Raw genomic sequence first — 18037 nt, forward strand, 5'->3', positions numbered from 1 at the left:
ATTAGATTTCTTTCTCCTTATCATCGAACCTTTAGACTAGGTTATGTTAGTTCAATATGACTGAGCGCTTAACCACCTTTCCATTCGACCTAAGAGGTCTATTATGGCTATCATTTAGATAAAAATACAAACTACAGTACAAAGGGACAAACTATATTTGTTTATTTTATATTTCGGATTTTTATGGTTGAACAGATTACAGGTTTGTGTCGGACCAGATTCTCTAATAAAAATATAAGTATCTTCTGGTCGTTGCTTTCGACAATGTTTCAGTCTGTGTCTTCTTTACATGGTCATGGTATATGTTTAAAATATATATTTTGTGTACTAAAAATTGGCTGTGTATCAAATACCTAACTACTATTTCTTTATTTTCAGGAACAGTAGAAAATTCAAGTATAAGAAACCTAGCAAAGAAACGACTTCCAATATTAACATGGCTCCCATCTTATGATCTAGAAACGTTTTCACAGGATCTTCTGGCTGGATTTACCGTTGGTCTTACAGAAATTCCACAAGGTATCGCATATGCAGTCGTTGCAGGTAAGTTACTTAAATATACTTTTTTTTTAGATCTATTTTATAAGATACACATGTGGTGGCTAAATGTAACGCTAAATAACACATGTGGTGGTTGTACTTCAGTGTCTAGCTAACGGCTTGCTAAGCCGGACGGCTCGAGTTCGATTGCGGCACTTCTTTTTCTTCTTCATCTTAGCCTTCTATCGTCAATTGTTGGACATAGGTTCTTCCAACTCCTTGCACTAATCTTTATCCTGAGCAGCACACTTCAAATTTGTTCCGGCTATTTTTTATGTCATCTAATCATCTCATCTGTTGTCTTCCTTTTGGTCCTCTACCTTTGTAAGGTGTATATATTATATAGTCTTTTGAGTCCCTTTTACTTTTCAATGTCGGGACTGACACGTCTTTTCACGTGTGTACAAATGTTGACCATTGTTTCTTATTGTATGCTAATCGGCTTGCTTCTGCTATTGTTTTCCCGTTTGGATGATTTTAGCGACTACTGTATCCAAATCTTCTCTTGGTCTTCCTCTATTTCTTTTCTTTTGTATCCTAGCTTCCCATATTTTCTTCACCGATATGTTGTCTTTCATTCTTTTCATGTGTCCCCACCAACTTAGTTGTTTTTCTTCAATATACTCAAGTACTGATTTTGTCTTAAGATCTGTGCGTATATCTGTGTTTCTCATTCTGTCTCTCATTGTCACTCCTCTAACTCTTCGTAAATACTTCATTTCTAGGGCTTGTATCTTACTCTTTAGTTTTTTTTGTTAGTATCCATGATTCACAGCCGTATGTAAGCACTGGTCTATATATGTTGTTGAATAATACAGTTAGTTTAGTTTTTCTTGTGATTTCGTTCTTGTTTAAGAAGCTATTTTTTATTGCATGAAATAGTTTTGATGTTTTACTAATCCTCTCTTCAACATCTTTGTCCTGCCTTCCATTATTTTCAATTGTAACGCCTAAGTATTGGAAATGGTTTACTTGTTCTATTTCCTCTTCATTAATTTGTATATTTATTACGACTGGTTCTTGCGATATTGCCATGGTCTTCGTCTTATGTGTATTTATCTTCATACCCTGTTTACATAATGCGTGATTTCACGCCTGCAGGTTATTTTGCAGGTCTTCTTTTTTTTTGAGATAACAACGACATCATCTGCGAATGCACATTCCGAAATGGTTACGCTATGGAGATTCCTGTACCCTACATGCAATTTCGTTAGTTGTGGTGTGCACTCTTTCATGATTTCGTCCATAAAGATGTTGAAGAGGGTTGGGCTCATGACAACTCCTTGCCTTAGTCTTTCAGTTGTTTCGAATTCTGTTGATTTCATGTTTTTATGTATTATGTAGTTTCTATTTCTCTTATAAAGACTTTTGATGATTTTAACTAGTTTATCGTCAACCCCTCTTCTTATCAAGCTGTCCCACACAGTTTGTCATTTCACCCTGTCGAATGTCTTTTCCAGGTCTATGAAGGCCATACATGCTTTGTTTTTAGACAGTAACGTTTTTTCAATTATTTGTTTTACCTTGAAAATATGGTCTTGTACTCCACGTCCCTTTCTAAAGCCGCTCTGTGCTTCACTCAAAGTAGTTTCTGTAATGTTTCTCAGCTTTTTTTTCTAGTACTGTTTCATAGACTTTGAGTGAAGAACATAACAGTGTAATTCCTCGATAGTTGTTACAATCGTTGGGGTCTCCTTTCTTATATATCGGCAATATTACTCCTATCTCCCAGTCCTTCGGTATTGTTTCTTGTTTGCTTGCTTCTTTGAATATTTCAGCTAATTGTTGTACACCTTTTATTACCATGTACTTCAGCATTTCCGGTGGTATATGGTCGTGTCCGGGTGCCTTTCCGTTTTTAAGTGTGCCTATTGCTTCTATTGTATCTTCGATTGTTATCTCGACGCTTGTTCTCTGTTCTTCACTACCTGTCGCGTTACTGTTTTCTTTATTCCTATCCACTTTCGTGGTAGTTAATAATTCTTGGAAGTGTTGCCGCCATCTTTCAATAATTTCTTCTTCTTCTGTGATTATTTGTCGTTCTTTGTTTTTAATTCTCATATCCTTACTAGGTTTGTCTATTCTCAGGGATTTTAATGTTCTGTAAAAAAGTTTTTGATTTTCTTTGCTATTATGCTCCAGCTGTTGTCCAAATTGATGCCAACTCTTTTCCTTTTCCGTTTTTATCATATCTTTTACTGCAGTTCTTGCCTCTTTCTATTTGTTGTGATTGTTTTCTGTTTTGTTTCCTAAATAATTATTCCAAAGTTTTTTCTTAGTTTTCACTTGTTGTTTTATTTCAGCATTCCACCAGTTTGTTTGTTTCACCTTGTCATTCTTTTTACAAATGCCACATACTTTTTTCACCGCTTCCAATAATATATTTTTAAATTATTGCCATTTTTGTTGTAGGTTGTTATTATCATTTGCATTTTCCAGAGCTGTTATTTCCAAATCAACCATTTATTTGTATCTTAGGGCAATCTCTTTGTTTCTGAGCTTGTAAGTTCTGATTGTTTCGTATTAAATTTTTCTTTTATCTTCTTTTGTATATTCCTGGAGTTTTTTGTTTTTATTCTTTATTCTAGCTTCGAACAAATAATGTTCACTACTTATTTCTGGTCCTCTTCTGACTCTAACGTCTTGAATTACCTTTCGATTGTCGCGTTCTATTAGTATGTAATCAATTATCGATTTTTCTGATTCTCTTGGTCCTTGCCTAGTAAATTAATGTATGTCTTTGAGTTGGTAGTGTGTGTTTGTTACTATTAAATTATTTAGTACGCAGAATTCTATTAACCGTTTTCCATTATCATTTCTCACTTCTTCACCATACCTTCCAATTATATCCGTTACTGTCTCATCTTTCATTCCTACTCTTCCGTTAAGTCTCCAATGACGTATATCCGCCATTTACTGTTTTCTATTGGTATAAGGTACGGTGTCCAATATTATATTATGGCTTTCCAACGTCGATCTATTTGTCGAGCAGTATAGCCTGCGAAGCTCCATTTGAGTTTAGCAATTTTTCTTGTGACATTCTCGACTTTTGTTTTTGATCTTACCAAGTCGTTCATCTTTCAATCTGAAGCAGACAGTCGTATACCTAATAGTCTAGGCGCCAAATAAAGGTCACCGTGTCATTTTCAATTCTGATGGACAAACTCAACGGTTTCTTATGGATTTTGGGCTGCTGATTACGAATTTCGAGGGGGATTTCGATCCGAGTGGTCAAAAAATTGTTATAAACAATTTAATTGTTTATAAATTGTTTATAAGGCTCTGGCTCATAAACTAAAAGAGATAAAAAAATGTTTCAAATAAAATTTGTTCCCTAATAAAAAACGAGGGAAAAACCGTTTACTAAACTTAAATCCGACAATTAGAACTCAAGATATTGTAAAATTAGTGCACAATGCAAATTGCAAATTGCAAAATAAGTATTTTTCGAAGCTTTACCGATCGTAACTCGGCTTCTACACATGCAAATGAGCCTTATAATATGTTCTTTTAAAGCTTAATTAAGAGGCTTCCAAACAAAGTTTGTTAAATTATTTGATCTTCATTTGTTTTAAAGTTATACTCGTTTGAAGTTATAATTTTCTTTAAAAAATTGTACAATTATTTGTTTATAAAGGTTTCAAGCAAACTTGAGTTATAAACATTTATACTTTAATTAATAATAATGATAAAACAACTCAAAAGGAACAATTTGAGCTTACGAAAATGTTCGTAAGTTTATTTTTGGCTAAGATGTCGATATTTTAATGGCGCGCTATGAGGCGCAAGATTGGCTCACAGTCACGTAAGTATGTATTCTTCGACGCTTTATCGATCGCAACTCGGCTTCTACGCATGAAAATGAGCCAATATGTGATATCCATATAAAAATGGATCGAGTTCTTTTGCAGCATCATCATTGCATATAAAACGAGCATTTATGATGTGGCGGCATACACACAATTGACGGGACTTGATGATGCTGCAAAAGAACTAGATCCACTTTATATGGATATCATATAGATAATTAGACTCTGAAGCCTCAAAAAGTTTTAGTTTTACTGCCTACAAGAACAGACTTGTACCACCATGTAACTGTTAAAATTTCGCTAAGAACTTATGCAGATGTAAAAAAGCTGATATTCCCTGTATATCTCTATGCAGATTTGCAGATGCATGAAAAAATGTTTGTAAAAATAGTATTAATAAATAATATCAACTTACTTTTTAGTTATACTTCTGAAATATTAGTTTTTAATGTTTTTTTCTCATTTAGTGCAAAAAATAGAAGGCAATGTAAGTAGAATGAAAGGTGATACGAGGTACAGTATGATGATTTAATTATAAGAATTATAATATGATAAAATTTTATTAGGATCTTCAAAAATGAAAAATGAGGATAACGTATGTATACATAGAAATTATAATTTGCACCGAGAAGTTAGCGCGTGAACCTTTACGCGGTGAGCCGATCTTGCGCCTCATAGCGCGCGCCATTAAAATATCGACATCTTGGCCAAAAATAAACTTATGAACATTTTCATAACCCCAAATTGTTCCTTTTGAGTTGTTCTATCATTATTGTTCATTAAAGTATAAATGTTTGTAGCTCAAATTTGCTTGAAACCCTTATAAACAAATGAATGTACAATATTTTTAAGAAAATTGTAACTTCAAACGGGTATAACTTTAAAACAAATGAAGATCAAGTAATTTAACAAACTTTGTTTGAAAGCCTGTTAATTAAGCTTTAAAACGACACCTTCTAAGACTTATTTGCATGCGTAAAAGCCGAGTTACGATCGATAAAGCTTCGAAAAATACTTATTTTGCAATTTGCATTGTGCACTAATTTTACAATATCTTGAGTTCTAATTGTTATATTTAAGTTTAATAAACGGTTTTTTCTTAGTTTTTTATTAAGGAACAAATTTTATTTGAAACTTTTTTTTGTCTCTTTTAGTTTATGAGCCAGAACCTTATAAACAATTTATAAACAATTAAATTGTTTATAACAATTTTTTGACCACTCGGATCGAAATCCCCCCTCGAAATTCGTAATCAGCAGCCAAAAATCCATAGGAAACCGTTGAGTTTGTCCATCAGAATTGAATATGACACGGTGACCCCTCTGGCGCCTAGACTATAACATTAACCTTTCAATTGCTCTTTTAGTTGTGGTTCTTCTTCTTCTTGATGTGCTTATCCGTGACGAAGGTTGGAGAACATCATGGCAAGCTTACCTTATCTGCTGTAGTGCGGAAAAGCTGCACAGATCTTGTGTTGAACCAGGTTCTGAGGTTCTTCAACCAGGATGTTCTTCTTCTTCCTGGACCCCGTTTTCCAAATATTTTTCCTTGCAGGATGGCTTGTAGAAGGGCATATCTGGATTCATTTCGCATAATGTGTCCGAAGTACTCTGTAACTTTAGAGATTTGATGGTAGTCAGTACCTCTCGGTTCTTCTTCATTCTTCTGATGACCTCCTCATTTGTGACTCGCTCAGTCCACGAGATTTTAAGTATTCTCCAATATAGCCACAACGCAAATGCTTCCAATTTTCTGCACATATCTTCGTTCAAGGTCCACGATTTCACACCATAAAAAAGAACAGTAGTTGTGGTTAGTTTGTTCATATTTTTAATGTTGTTCTGAAGCTATTTTCTTGTGGCATTTTTGCAATTAACTAGTTTTGATGGGAAATAAGCGACAATTTTACTAAAAAAATGATTTTATTAACGTTTCGACGCCCAAATCGGGTCTCGTTGTCAAAATACAAAAAATATTAATATTTTGACAACACCCGATTTGGGCGTCGAAACGTTAATAAAATCATTTTTTTAGTAAAATTGTGGCTTATTTCTCGAGCGCTTTGGGGACCTATTAAGTTGTGAAAAGTAGGTTCTAAAACCAAAAAAAGTTAAGTAAAGTTTTCCATTTTAGTGGGGACTTTCCATTTTTAATTTAATTTTCCATTTCCAACAATCGTTTTTTCCGATTATAGCGCCATCTATCCATAATTCGAAAAAATGTTTCAAATAAAAGTTACAGTGGAACCCCGATAAGTCGGCCCCCGATAACCCGGAAGTCCGGCTAACCCGGACCGATTTTCATCAGGTAAACATTTTGATTCTCAATATTTTGTATTTTTCAATTTAATTGTGGCTTATTTCCAATCAAAATAGTTAATTATCAGACAAACCTTTCAACAATAAAAATGTATGTAATATAATATTTGAGAGATAATGTGTATGTGTGTAATTTGAACTATACGATATTAAAAATGACTCATAGCACACGCCGCAGAAACAACAGCCACCTGTCTGTAGTATCTATTCCTTTTTATTTCAAACTGTCAGCATTGTTTAGGAAAGACTATTTAAAAAATTCTTTTATAAACAATGGTCTTTAGTATTGTGTGTCTTTTATTGTTCGCTTCCATTTGCTTACGTTTGGGTTTGGTGTTTTTTTAGTAATTTTAATGAGTAGGTATTACTGTGAATACTGTGCATATTTATAAATATATTTCATGTTATTTCAATTCTAACGGAGTTTATCTGTAAGTATACCGTATTTTATTAATTTTTACCATATTCTCCGGCTATCTCGGATTTTCGATAACCCGGATCAGTCGCGGTCCCGATTAATCCGAGTTATCGAGGTTCCACTGTACTTATTTTTACGTAAGGAATCCGAATCTTCAATAAAAAATGGGTGCTCCTATTTAAAATTTTAAAGTAACCCCCACCCCACATCCGTCGGGGATCGTGTTTGGTGCCATTCGATAGATTTTTCAAACATATTGAATAAGTGTTTTTTTCAGTTTTTCGATCTGATGTTCATTTCGCGAAATATCGCGCAATTTGTATTTAAAATTTTAAATTTACCCCCACCCCTCTCCGTGGGAAGTGGTGTTTGGTATCTTTCGATAGATTTTTGAGAAATATTGAGCACGTATTTTTTAGTTTTTAGATCTATCGTTCATTTCGCGAAATATTCGCTTTTTTCTTGTGAAACTTTGTGACTCACCCATTTCCTTACGCCCAAATCGTCAGATTTTTAAAATATACACTGTTTTCCATGTACTCAACTTACCTTATCTTAATCTGACGATTTCGAGTTTTTCTAAGGATAGATTTTTTTTTCAGACCCCCCTTAACGAACTCCCCTGTGTTTAGAGACAATATATGGTAGAGGTACATCTACAGGGTACCAGGTTTCTCCCCATATGATAATCTCACCCGCTCGAGTTACTGCAAAAATCCCCGCTTGGGCTCCCCTACAATACAGTAGTTATTGTTCATATTTGCCTTGGATAGGGTACAAGTTTGACATCCATCACTCATTAGGCCGAAAAGCACTTTACCGAAACCTCACTAGACCGAACAGTAGGAGACCGAAAAGCAGGAGACCGAACAGTATTAGGTACATAATACAGGGTGCTCTCAAACAAGATTGTAATCTGAGCAAGGGTAACATCAACCTCCCTTCACCCTTTATCCAGGCTTAGGACTGGCAGCACAAAGTACTGACAAGTTTAGAGGTTGTTTTTTGCTTTGTTTTTTATTTTTATTTATGTTTGGTTTATTTTTTATTTAGTATGTACAATACTAAAAATTAAAGTTATGTGCCATCCCCCTTAAGTAATTAAGTATGTTACCATGAACATCAAAGTTACAGACGAGGCGTTTTAATCTGTCAGCAGAATCTCTTCATTTTTTCTGGCTTGTGGGCCTTCTGGCTAAAGCCAAAAATACAATAAACAAAACAGATATACAAAATCTTAGCATAATTTACTGCAATCTTTTTAAATTTATGTACCATTTCGGTCTAATGCTGTTCGGTCTAGTGAGGTTTCGGTAAAGTGCTTTTCGGTATAATGAGTTAGGTCTACTGTTTTCGATCTAATGATTTCGGTCTAATTGTCGTGTACCATTTATCATGATAGGAAGGATGCACAGGTTGACTTTGCTCCTCAAGTATTGATGTATTTTTTCGGTTCTTAATCTGAGTATGGAGTTAAATTCATTTGGTGAATCCATCCATGGTATATTATAGAACAGTTAACCTTAGAAGAATAATAATATAAAACTATATACACATCATTTTGCGCTGATCTGGCCAGTCAGCAATCTTAAACTTTTAACCAAGAAACACAATCGCGCCCAATACTCCCTAAGAAGGGATGGAAGTAAGTACAGTAGTACAGATCAGGAATGACATATACCTTCATAAAGATGGTGCAGTTCGTGCAGTTGACAAGGAAATAATTTACCCTCTGATGAAAACGTTTATTCTAATTTAAAAGAGGGCAAGTCATGCAAATCGTTTTATATCCATATTATTGCAGAATTTTGGTCATAAAATGTATTTTAATAGGATTCGATAAACGTTTAATGGCCCATTAATCATTGCCAATGAGTAATCTTATCAATAAGTCAAAATCTTTACAAAAATTGGCCAACACGTGCGTATTTATACAGTTCTAAATAAGCAAAGGAAACTGTTCTTCTTTTCTATATCTATATTTTTCATAATATACACTCACCGGCACAAAATTCCGCCACTCAAAATTTTTGATTAAGTTTGACAGTTTATAACTTTATTATTTGTATTCCGATTTTCAAGATTCTTGCATCAGTTTATAGGTACATACATGTTTTGGTGTTGTTTGTTATTATTTCGGTAAAAAAAAATTTTGCTTAGATGGCATTATACGGAGGTGAATAGAAGCGTTGTATTTTCTCCTAATTTTAAAATGTTCTGTGGAAAAATTGGAGGACTGATTTTAATGAATACTTATATCTTATATCGTATTATCTCAGAGAGATCCCTAATGGTAGGGGAGCAAAGTATGCTAAATGTGCAGTCACTCGAGCGTTATGGGGACCTATTGGGTTGTGAAAAGTAGGTCCTAAAACCAAAAAAAGTTAAGTAAAGTTTTCTATTTTAGTGGGAACTTTCCATTTTTAATTTAATTTTCAATTTCCAACAATCGTTGTTTTAGATTATAGCGCCATCTATCCATAATTCGAAAAAATGTCTCGAATAAAAGTTACTTATTTTTACGTAAGAAATCCAAATCTGCAATAAAAAATGGGGGCTCCCATTTAAGATTTTAAAGTAACCCCCCACCCCACATCCGTGGGGGGTCGTGTTTGGTGCCATTCGATAGATATTTGAAAAATATATAATAAGTGTATTTTTCGGATTTTCGAAATTCATTTCGAAGTTCATTTCGCGAAATATCGCAGGATTCGTATTTTAAATTTTAAATTTACCTCCACCCATTTTTGTGGGAAGTCGTATTTGGTATTATTCCATAGATTTTTGAAAAATATTGAGGACGTATTTTCAACGAAAACTTTTCGTTTATAAATTTGCAAAAGTCTGTGTTATTGCGTTGCCGCTCCTGCAATACTTAGAGCAGGTGTATCGATGGATTCTTATGTAGTTTTGCCTTCTGAATCCAAATCTGAAAACGGCATTTCGATATATCTAACCGTCTTCGAGATAATCGACCTCAAAGTCTAAAATGTGACGTCACAATCCGGTTATCTCCTACAGACGCACTAAACGTCAGCTCAAATGGTTGATTAGGAAGTAGGCTACTTTTTTTTAATTCTCGATTTGCCAAGCATAGGTTATTTACATTTGAGTTTGACACTTCGTGAATGTCAAACTAAATTTTAAATTAAGTATTAATAAAACATCGATGACATTTGATAGTGAATTTAATTATTATATAAAATAAATAAAATGTTCAAAAATTTGAGTATAAATATTTTAAAAGCAATAATTTATTAACAGTTTTAAAAAGGTTTATACCAGTATAAAAACCGGCCAACACGTCTTGGCAAGCGCAGCAGGTTTTAAAATCACGCCAAATACCCCCTAAAACAAAATGAAAATGTCATTATCTAAAAGTGAAGTACCCCAGGCGAGTAGGAAAAAACTTCCAGAATCTCGCACTAAACTGATAGTCTGTCCCACGAACTCGGATTCTGGGTGGGACAAGATTATGACAATTAAACATACCAAACCTAGAAAACCCTTAAAACTCAACGTCGCTACATATAATGCTAGATCCCTGGCAACTGAAGAACGAATCATAGAGATGGAAGCAGAAATGTCGAAAATTAAATGGGATGTGATAGGCGTCAGCGAGGTAAAACAGAGAGGAGAAATCCTGAAAAAGCTGAAATCAGGTCATTTATTCTATCAGATCGGTAGTGAAACTGAAACAACAGGAGGCGTTGGCTTCTTTGTACATAGAAAGCATGAAAGCAACATCATACCAGTAAAAAGTTTCTCTACTAGAGTAGCTTCTTTAACCTTAAAACTAAATAAACGGTATGCCTTAAAAATCGTACAGGTATATGCCCCAACAAGTGACCATGCGGACTACGAAGTAGAGGAATTCTACGATGACATTGTTCTAGCCTTAAATGATACAACAACACACTATACCATAATATGCGGTGACTTTAACGCTAAAATGGGGAGAAAGGCAGACGATACAGAAACATCCCTGGGAAAATTTGGTTTGGGAGATAGAAACGAACGCGGTGAAACTTTACTTAGTTTCCTGCTGGAGAAAAATCTATTTCAAATGAATAGCTTCTTCTACAAAAAAGAACATCGTAGATGGACGTGGCAGAGCCCAAATGGAAAAACTAGAAACGAGATCGATTTTATAATCACCGACAAGAAGCAAATCTTTAAAGACGTTACAGTTCTAAACCAGTTTTCAACAGGTAGCGACCACAGAATGGTAAAAGCCTCTATAGAAATAGACCTTGGGAAAGAGAGATACCGCATGATCTAAAAGAAGTCCACAACTACCTGGACCGAGCCTAAAAATATAAATGCATTTGAAGAACATATCAACAGCATTCTCGAAAGCGACAGGAATACAGACCTTAATGTTAACACCCTTAATGACATTATAATACAAGCTATAGAAGAAAGCCAGAAGATACACTGCCAAAAGACATCACATAACAAAAGAGTAAGCCCCCAAACACAAGCATTAATGGAAGAGCGGAGAAAAATGCAAAGTAATAGAAATAAAGAACACCACGAACTTAGAGAGATAAGTAAAAGAATACAAAAATCTATTAGGACGGACAACAGAAAATATAAAAACGAACAAATTCAACAAACAATTGAAAATAACAAGAGCCTCAAAGTTCTAAGAAGAAAATTAACAAATGGCAAAAAAGAAATTACCAAATTAAAGGATAGAGATGGAAATATCATCATCAACAGAGATGAATTATTAAGGGTAGTAGAAGACTTCTATACAGAACTGTACAACAGCCAACAAAACCATGATGAGTCACTAGAAGATTCAGGAAAAAGGTTAGTCAACCAAGGATCGGAATTGATGCCTGATATATCAACAGACGAAATCAGGGCCCTGATTCTAAATCAAATTTCGACCAAAAACAAGTCGCTTTCAATATGGCGACGGTTGAAATGCGATTGTGCGAGCCTTGTGGATTTTAGTTGAACTAACGAAGTGACGTCATGAAATAGCGACTATCGAAATTAATAGCGACTTTAAAAAGGGTGTTGATATTATAATTTCGACTGTCGAAATTATTTGACACGGAGATGAATGAATGGCCAAAAGCGAGGTTAGGTTTAGTTTAGATGTGTTTTGTTTATTTCTTGCAAGGAAAACTAAAGCAAAGGTATTATAAAGGTGCGTTCGCGGGTACAGTTGACAAATTGTCGCCGACAATTTCTAACCTCACTTAATATAAATAATACCGTTAATAAATAAATATACAAGGTATATTTACTTTTAATTAATATTAATAACTAATTATTAAATTATACTAGGCAAATATACCTTGTATATTTATCTATTAACGATATTCTTTATATCATTTTAAAGTGCGCATGCGTTTTGCTGCTAATTTGTCGCCGACTAGTCGCCGACAGGCTCCCGCGAACGCACTTAATATAGCTGGGTTTAATTGAAATTTGCTTGTTTTGAGGAATTAGATCGAATAGTATTAAATTAGAAATATAATAATTGAGAATGTCCACAACATGAATCATCAACTCAATGAAAGATGTAAGGTAATAATCTGTGAAAATTAGTAAAAAACAAGGAAAATTAATTACCAGCTATTTTATTGCTCGACATGCTGAAATCAAATCTTAAGGTTTCCTATATTAGTAATATAGCTGTGCAAAGTCCACAGAAAGTGTGCTATTTTGTTTATAAACAAATTAGCGCTCCGAAATCTTTTTTTATATTATTGCTCTATAACTCCGAAAATTTTAACTTTAAACCTAAACACTCACATAAAAATTGACAGTAATTTAATTCTGCACATTGATAATTTATTCCAATTTCCTTCGACGGAAATTTTCCTCGGAAAATTCGGGTTTTCCAAACAAAATCTTTAATTTTCAACTAAAATTTGAGGGAAGTAATTATTTATCAATAATTAAATAATTTGGTGACAGTGACATAAATCTTTTTTGTTATGAGTGTCTTGAAGATATGAAAATTTGTATGTACAAAGAGGACCGGAATTAAAAGGTATCTAATGGTTCAAAGATTAAAATCCTGTTGTTTATAACTCGGTCGCAAATGCCGGTCAAATTTGACCGCTCAAATGGTCCAATTTCAATCCTGTAAGGTACGTTAAATAGGTATAGTGCTTTTTTATACGAAAATCATAGTTATTCTGGTGTATCATAATCTTGCTGGTTATTATTTCGACCGAAATTTTTTAATTAACATTTTAATTATTGCTAAACTATTGGTTAGATTGTCGCCGGTCTCCTATATACAGAGAGGGGCTAAATTATGGAATAAATTCATTTTCTCTAAAATGGACGATTTTAGAGAAAAATCCCGAAACAGGTCGATTTTTATTTTTAAATTAAATTTCTTGGCATATATTTCAAACTAGTGACGTCATCCATCCGAGCGTGATGACGTAATCGATTATTTTTTTAAATAGGAATAGGGGTTCGTGTTGTAGCTCATTTACAAATGCGTTCAATTCTCTATTTAGTATTATAAACATTAATATCATTATTTATACAGGGAGGCCAAAAAATTTTTTGAATTAAATTAATTGACGCAAGAAGAAGAATGCATGTAATTTATTTAACTCAAAATACATTCTATTGCTGTCAGAAAATAGAAAAAATGTTTATTTTGCAAATAAACATTGCTTTTAGCTTAAATTAAATGTTCAAACTGCCAATAGGTAGGAGGGAGGCTGTTTGTGATTTAATTTAAGCGAAAAGAAATGTTTATTTGTGAAATAAACCTTTTTTTCTATTTTCTGACAGCAGTACAATGTATTTTGAGTTAAATAAATTACATACATTCTTCTTTTTGCGCCAATTAATTTAATTCAAAAAATTTTTTGGCAACCCTGTATAAATACCTAATGATATTAATGTTTATATTACTGAATAGAGAATTGAACGCCCTTTCAAATGACCTACCACACGACCCCTATTCCCATTAACAAAATTATCGATTACGTCATCACGCTCAGATGGATTATTAAGTGCGTTCGCGGGTACAGTTGACAAATTGTCGCCGACAATTTCTAACCTCACTTAATATAAATAATAGCATTAATAGATAAATATACAAGGTATATTTACTTTTAATTAATATTAATAGCTAATTATTAAATTATACTAGGTAAATATACCTTGTATATTTATCTATTAACGATATTATTTATATCATTTTAAAGTGCGCATGCGTTTTGCTGCTAATTTGTCGACGACTAGTCGTCGACAGGCACCCGCGAACGCACTTATTGACTAAAATCACTAGCCAGTATTGTGTCTGTGTACATCCTTCTAATGGAAAAAAATATTTGAAGATTTTTCTCAAATTATGGATACCAAGAACATTTTCATTTATAACTCTTTTATTTTTAACTTGAAAAATAAAAGTTATTCTTCATAAAAAGCTCTTCTTGTTCTAAGATTTATGATGCAACCGTGTCCCCAAAGTAGGGGAACGGTCGAATATTTCGCAAACTAAATATCGGATGGAAAAACTGAAAAATACGTGTTCAATCATTTTCAAAAATCTATCCAATGACACCAAACACCAACTCCCACTACACCCCCTGGAGGTGGGGTGGGGGGTAACTTTAAAATCTTAAATGGAAACCCCTAGTTTTTCTTGCAGATTTGCATTCGTTACGTAAAAGTAAGCAACTTTTATGCAAGACATTTTTTCGAACTGTGGATAGATGGCGCTATAGTTGGGAAAAACGATTTATCCTGATACCATAGGTAAATTATAGAAACGGTCTAATATCTCGAGAAATACACTTCCAAATAAGAAACCAAAAGACAGGTTTTTAATATTTTTCGAAATCCTATCGATAAACACTAAGCATGACCCTCCAACCCACCTCCTGGAGGCTTAAAATCTTAAATAGCAACCCCCACTTTTTATTGCAGATTCGAATTCGTCATGAAAAATTAAGCAACATTTATTCGAAACATTTTTTTAAAATGCTGATAGATGGCGCTAATAAATCGTGTTTTTCCAATTAAAGCGCCATCTATCAACAATTCTAAAAAATGTTTCGAATAAATGTTGCTTAGTTTTTCATGACAAATCCGAATCTGTAATAAAAAGTGGGGGTTGCTATTTAATATTTTAAAGTTACTCCCCACTCCACCTCCAGGGGGGTGGGTTGGAGGGTCATGTTTAGTGTTATTAGATAGGTTTCCGAAAAGTATTAAAAAAATTTGTTTGGTATCTCATTTGGAAGTCTATTTCTCGAGATATGAGACCGTTTCTACAGTGCTAGTCAAAAGTCCGTACCCCCCCTCGTATCTTTTGAACGGTGATACCTTTAAGAATGAAATTTGGAGGGAGGAAATAAAAGGACGTAAGCTTCTTAACTAGTCATGACAGGTGACGTAATAGTGACAGATGACGTTACAGAGCCACCGTGACCGATAATTTTAAATGGAACCTTATGACAAGTAATACCTCCTTTGAAAGGTATTCAAAATACCTATTCAGTCATACTAATTTTTTTGGGTTTAAGTTGATTTTGATTTTGGTGATTAAATTAAATAAATATGATATTGTAATTTCGCATTTAATTAATAAAAATTCAAATGTCCGCCTATGGTTTTTTTGTCTAAAAAGTTGACGTTTTTCAATTCTCTAGTAGTTTTTACGTCAACTTCAACCTTTTTGACAAGTAATCATAGAAGGAATTTTGAATTTTTATTAATTAAATGCGAAAATACAATTTTATACCTATTTCATTTATTCATCAAAATTAGCTTAAACTCAAACAAAATTAGTATGACTGAATAGGTATTTTCAATACCTTTCAAACGATGTATCACTTGCCATAAAGTCCCATTTAAAATTATCTGTCACAGTGGCGCTGTAAAGTCATCTGTCATAATTACGTCACCTGTCATGACTAGTTAAGAAGCTTACGTCCGTTTATTTCCTCCCTCCAAATTTCACCATTGTAGGTATAACCGTTCAAAAGATACGAGGGGGTACGGACTTTTGACTAGCACTGTATAATTTACCCATGGTATCAGGATAAATCGTTTTTCCCAATTATAGCGCCATCTATCCACAGTTCGAAAAAATGTCTTGAATAAAAGTTGCTTACTTTTACGTAAGGAATCCAAATCTGCAAGAAAATCTAGGGGTTTCCATTTGAGATTTTAAAGTTACCCCCCACCCCACCTCTAGGGGGTGTAGTGGAGGTTGGTGTTTGGTGTCATTGGATAGATTTTTGAAAATGATTGAACACGTATTTTTCAGTTTCTCGATCCGATGTTCAGTTCGCGAAATATTCGACCGTTCCACTACTTTTGGGACACCTTGTATAAAATTTTATTAATTTTATACGAGGTATATAAAAAATATGAATTTCGATCAAGAGTAAACTACCTTTATAGTTCATAACATTTAAATTAGAATGATATAATTGCACATTAAAACATAATTATTAATTCTAAACTACTTTTCATAATAGAAATTTTCCATATTATGAATTAAAATACGTAAATATACAAAGTTTTCGTTATGACAATGCTCGCATTTTCAGCTCGTTTAGTTTTTCAATATGTCATTCATTTCGCGAAGTATTCGCTTTTTTCTTGTGGGACTCACTCATTTCCTCACGCCCCGCTCCAATCGTCAGATTTTTTAAATATACACTGTTTTGCATGTATTTAACTTACCTTATATTAATCTGACGATTTCGAGTTTTTCTAAGGATAGATTTTTTTTCGGCCCCCTTTAACGAACTCCCCTGCATTAAGAGCCAATATATGGTAGAGGTACATTTTCAGGGTACAAGGTTTCTCCCCATGTAATAATCTGACGCACTCGAGTAACTGCAAAAATCCCCGCTTGGGCTCCCCTACCATAAGATTTTGTGTTTTGAATTACCCGAATATCTCTTTTCTTGTAAAAGTTGTAAATAAAAACACTGTTTTGAAGGGTTATTTAATTAAAAATGCCAAATGCACTACAATTACCAACACAAAACAAAATTAACAACAAAACAAAACAATTCCATAGCGGGTATGTTCACCTCTCGCAACAACGACTGCTCACAATCTGTTTGACATCAAATAAAGATGTGTTCTCCTGGCCTGGGGAATAGCCCGATATTCTTTTACCAAGGCAATAGCTGTACCAAATATTATGGAGGCCTAGGATAACGGCGAATAGTTATTTTTAATTCATCCCATAAATGCTCAATAGGATTGAGATCTGGGCTGCATGTGCGCCATTCTAATCTTATCAATCCAACCACTATTTAATAATAAATAAATAAATACTATTTAAGATATAATAATAATAATATCGTATGGCATTTTTGCCGGGGAGATCCTTTCGGACAGGTTCCGGCGCCATTTACTAACACTCGTCCAGGGGGACCGACGGCTTAACGTACTCCGTGCCTCCGTGTTCACCGAGGCACGGTGAACAGCTCGTATCATTTTTAGAAATGAAAAATGGATTGTCTGTGCTGGGACTCGAACCCAGGCGCTCTGGCTTATGAGACCAGTTGTCATGCCGTTGCACTACGGCTGTTCACGATTGTACTTAATGTACGATGTATTTAAGATATTTATGTTTATTTATGAGTCAATCAGTGTTTTTATTTACAAAAAATTGTACAGCTCTTACAAGAAAAGAGATATTCGAATAATTCAAAAAACAAAATTTTATTGATGCCTCCAGGATAATATGACAGGACTATGAAACAAAATCAGCCCTTCAATTTTTCCAAACATGAATTTTTTCTCCGATATTCTTCTACCAAGGATATAACTGTACCAAATTTTCTGGAGGCCTAGGATGACGGCGAATAGTTATTTTTAATTTATCCCATAAATACTCAATAGGATTGAGATCTGGGCTGCATGTACGCCATTCTAATCTTATCAGTCCAATCACTATTTAAGATATTTATGTTTATGAGTCGATCAGT

At 33.9% G+C, this 18037-nt stretch overlaps 1 protein-coding gene across 3 annotated transcripts in view; it reads left to right on the top strand.

Annotated features, from left to right (window-relative positions):
• The window catches only part of LOC114341169 (sodium-independent sulfate anion transporter), a 127092-nt gene that overhangs the window by 30841 nt on the left and 78214 nt on the right, over positions 1-18037 (top strand). For all 3 annotated transcript variants that reach the window (XM_028291953.2, XM_028291974.2, XM_050651654.1), the window contains exon 2: positions 379-543. In XM_028291953.2, coding sequence (XP_028147754.2) covers positions 379-543 — 165 coding nt within the window. The remainder of the gene's footprint in view (positions 1-378; positions 544-18037) is intronic.

This window comes from Diabrotica virgifera, chromosome 5 (genome assembly GCF_917563875.1).
Source record: "Diabrotica virgifera virgifera chromosome 5, PGI_DIABVI_V3a".
NCBI lineage: Eukaryota > Metazoa > Arthropoda > Insecta > Coleoptera > Chrysomelidae > Diabrotica > Diabrotica virgifera.